Here is a 4,445-nt window from a genome sequence, read left to right on the forward strand (position 1 = left end):
GGGTCAGGGTGAGAAAGTTACCCATTTGTAACCAATTTCAGATGCAGGGCATTCCTTATTTCAATGACAGTTTTGTTCTAGGTTGTTTATCTAGTGTAAATGTCAAGATAGTTTCAGGCCAACATTTTAAAAACTGATTTTGGGAGCTTTAATTGTTGGGTAGATAACTCCACAAACAGAAGCACTCAGAATCAGTGGCCACTTTTGAAGGAGTGTCTGCATATCTGGAATAGCTTGGGGTACAAGTATTTTACTCAAATACATCCAGGCCTATTGCCTTGAGTGACTTCAGTGTCCATGTGGACACTGGATTTTCTGGACTGACCTGAAATCTCATGTATGCAGTGTTGTTGTAGCTGTGTTGGTACCAGGATATTAGAGAGACAAAGTGGGTGAGGTAATACCTTTTATTGGGTCAACTTCTATTGGTGAGAGAGACAACCTTTTGAACTTACACAGAGCTCTTCTTCGAGTCTGGGAAACTACTCTGAGTTAGTTTCCCAGACCTGAAGAGCTCTGTGTAAGCTCAAAATCTTGTCTGTCTCAGCAACAGAAGTTGGTCCAATAAAATATATTACTTCACCCACCTTCTCTCTTTGAAATCTCGTGGTCATTATTGAGAACCATGGGCTTATCCCAGGTGAATTAAGGCCCTACGCATACAACTGGGAACACTTCATATCTTGTGTATTTGACAGAATTAGTGACTCAGGGATGAAAGTGACCCAGGCCAGATCATTGCTTCCTTATGTTTGAGGTGAGGATTCACCTTTGTTCCCACTAGGGAAGATGGGGATATTTAATTGTGTGCTGTGGGGACTGCTGGACCTGCTTTAGTTTCAGGATTATTAGGGAGAATGCCCTGCTGCTGGATCCTCTCAAGGCTTGCATTTGTGAACCATTCATGAAAAGAATTACAAAACATCTTTATGAAGACTTATTAAAATGAAAAGCTAAATGATGCTGACCAAGCACTGGTGTGGTGGGATATGGGGAAAGAGGGTAGGAGAGTATGCCGGTTCCCATCTATCCTTCAGTATGAATGAAGGATAGATAGAAGGTTCCATTTGTCTATGTAGGGTCATCCATTCAAATGATTCCTGCCCAGACAATCCAACAGCTAGATGTCTCAAATACCTAGCTGGATCTTTCATGTCCTAGCAAGAAAATGAATTCTTTCCCCCCAATGTGTAACAGTGCCAAGGTGGTAGGTAGAGAGTCAAAAATAGCTCATAAAAATATTACAGAAAATGTCCACATTTGTCACACTCTCCCCCTGTGGTGGGGGGATCAAGGATAGCAAGGAGGGATCTCGGTCCATGACAATGTCAGGTTTCCATTTCTCCAATAGACACAAAGTCAACCAGTGAAGTCCTAGGCCTCATTTACCTCTGGGAGTTGGCCCTTTTAGCGTTAATCCATGCTGGAGACTAGCTGCAAGTTGCAATGAGCTAAACAGTCATCATAAACTTCCTATTATTACACTTTCAAGTCCTATTCCTTTCAATGCTACTTTGCCTCCATGATACTGCAAAGAAAGTGAAAAAACAAACAAAAAAAACAGCAGACCGTGGCCAATTTGGGCCAATGGGAAAAATTCAATCCTGACCCCAAAACAGCAATAGGTCAGATCTGCAGCATCCAAAAACTGCAAGTAAGGAGAGGAAGGGCAAGGCAGCTTGAAAAGCTGAGGAGTTGTTTAAAAAGGTGGCAGGGAAGGGAACTTGAGAAACAATCAGCCCGCCCATCCTCCCAGCCCAGCCAATGGGAAGCGGAGGATCCGAGAGGAGGAGGGGTACAGCACCTGCCTCACCAAGCATACATTCTGTAGGTGTACTGACTTTGCCCCCTTCTCTATCCACTAGACAACACGGCCTCTTTTTGTCCTCTTTTTGTCCTCTATTCATCAACAATACAGTACGTTGTTTGGTGGTGGCAATGGAACAGAAAAGAATAAAAATTAAACCAATGCTTCATGGAGAAGTTTGCAGTCTAGAATGAGATATAATTGGTATGGATCCATCAGTTCGAGAGAAAGAATACAACAAACTCCTGAAGAAAGGGACTACCTGTTAATGAAAATGCTTGTTTAGGCATCCTCAGACTTTTTCTAGTGTGTAGTGTTTAGCACCTGCTTGAGAAATGTCCTCTATAAATAATCAGTTTCTGTTTCAGACAGAATTTACATTGAAAATTACTTCCATCCAGCTGGATGGTCCTTCTAGAAACTTGAATCTGCAGTTGCTATTCAAATGAGCAGCCAGAGTCCCTTGAGAAGCCTCAGGGTGAAATCCCTATTATTTAATATACTCTTTTAAAGAAGAACCTTGATATTTAGCTGGTGTTGCTGGCCACACTTACCACTGTTTGTACAAAGTGAGAAGTGGAAACATTTTTCCTCCTTAGCTTGTCCTTACTCTTTAACCATTTCTGTGGCTTCCTAGTTCACTAATTACTGACCCCGATGGCTCAACATTGCTTCAAAAATGAGTATTTTGACAGCTTGCTGCAATCTTGTATACCCTGTCACCTTCGATGTTCCAGTAAGCCACCTTTTTCATGTCAGAGCTATTGTAATGAGAGTAAGTACCAATTCTGTAACATTATTTGTTTGTGCTGTGCATTTTCACATTTATACTTTGCATTGATTCTAAATATAAACCATGAAAAATGTCACTAAAGTTTACCAGACCAAGTATAAAATCTGTACAAGATTGAAGACCTAAACACAGTAGTCTATATATCAACTGAACTATGTTAGGAAAAGTAAATGTTTCAAGCTACCTAGCTGTCACTCACCAGAAAAAGAAATTATTCCTTAGAGATGTGAGAGGCTTATAGATTAGGCCATGTATTTATATATTAATTGCTTGTTGTTTTTAATGTACATAATATGTCTCCTTTATTTTAAAAGGTACTACAGGTCAAGTAAAAGTATCAGATGGAATTCTTTGGATCGGTTTGGGAATAGGAGTGATTTTAACATTCACAGTGTTCATATTAATGGTCTTGTTTAAAATGAGGCACCCAAAACAATCAAAGGAAGAACTGAAAAACACAGGTACAGAATATGATTGTCAATAAATACAATTCTTTGTAAAATATTTTCAGATTGTTGTGAATTTCTATGTTATTTTAATTTATAATTTTTAATATAGCCTACATCACCAGATTCTGATAGTTTTACTCATGTTGGAGAGTACATTATTCCACAAATAGATGAACTAAAGTCAATGGGGCTAACTGTGGCAAAAAGTACTTCCCAACATGGGTAAGGATATCATATTATAGCCAATAGTAGTTAGGAGCCCGCTGGTCTTGGCTACAGAATCACATTTGCTTTTTTATTTCAATATATATTTTTAACTTGCTTATCCTATTTTGCATTGGAAAATTGCTATAAACGCTTAACAGAATTTCTTTATCAAGGCCCAGTCCTTCCTGCCATTGAAGTCAAATGGAATTTTACCCGGAGGGAGAATAAAAATGGAAGATTAGCCTTGCAGCTTGTAAAGTGTAAATTGACTTGATTCAACCCTGTAGCCTCTCAAAGCCATATATAAAGTATATTTTCCCTGCGGCAGAAAGAATTAAATTAATTTTTGACCTTTTCATATCCATAGATATTTACAGCAAAACATGCTTCTGTTAATTTTATTTATGTATATGATAGTATATATATAATAGATTCCATACATGCCCATCCTAAATTTGGGAGCGGGGGACACGTTCAGTAGATTCTATGACTTGACTTGACTACTGAGATAGCATGACACGTGAACTAAAATATCTTTTCATATCTTCATAGAGTCTGCAGTGGAGCTGAATGTTATACTCAAGGCTGATATTGAGACCAGTGTGAATACAGATATAATTGGAGATTCCCTCCAAAGTGAAGCATCACTGATGTATTCAGTGGAGGAATGCACTTGCGGGGACTGTGGCTTGGTGAAACTCCAAACTGGCTTTGATACTTCATTCCCATTACCAGCGACAGAGGAAGGAGCTACTGTTCTGGTCACCACAAAGACTTCTGAATATTGCAGCTATATTCCAGGTGCTATGATGACTCTGTGATAGGGAAATGGAAGCATTTTTTACTACATAATAATCAATCAGCTCATCCAGTATAAGTATACTCATAAATTTTATTATTTGCTGTCAGTAGAGAAGGATAGTACATGTGGTTTCTTTATAGCTCTTGCATTTAACTTTAATTGGTATTATATTATTTCTAATTTTAGTCTCTCTTGGGAGCTATTTACTGGAACTTATAAGCTATAAGAACCCGTATGTGGGGAAAACTTTTCTGCACTATCATTAAAGACTATTATCAGAGGGATAGCCGTGTTAGTCTGAATCTGTAAAAAGCAACAGAGGGTCCTGTGGCACCTTTAAGACTAACAGAAGTATTGGGAGCATAAGCTTTCGTGGGTAAGAACCTC

At 38.8% G+C, this 4,445-nt stretch overlaps 1 protein-coding gene across 1 annotated transcript; it reads left to right on the forward strand.

Annotated features, from left to right (window-relative positions):
* Positions 1-2,464: 2,464 nt before the first annotated feature.
* On the forward strand, positions 2,465-4,085 carry TNFRSF17 (TNF receptor superfamily member 17). The gene is made up of 3 exons (XM_065411741.1): positions 2,465-2,582; positions 2,915-3,061; positions 3,809-4,085. The coding sequence occupies exons 1-3, from the start codon at positions 2,465-2,467 to the stop codon at positions 4,075-4,077; spliced, it is 534 nt and encodes a 177-aa protein (XP_065267813.1). The 3' UTR covers positions 4,078-4,085.
* The last annotated feature ends 360 nt before the right edge of the window (positions 4,086-4,445 follow it).

This window comes from Emys orbicularis, chromosome 10 (assembly GCF_028017835.1).
Source record: "Emys orbicularis isolate rEmyOrb1 chromosome 10, rEmyOrb1.hap1, whole genome shotgun sequence".
NCBI lineage: Eukaryota > Metazoa > Chordata > Testudines > Emydidae > Emys > Emys orbicularis.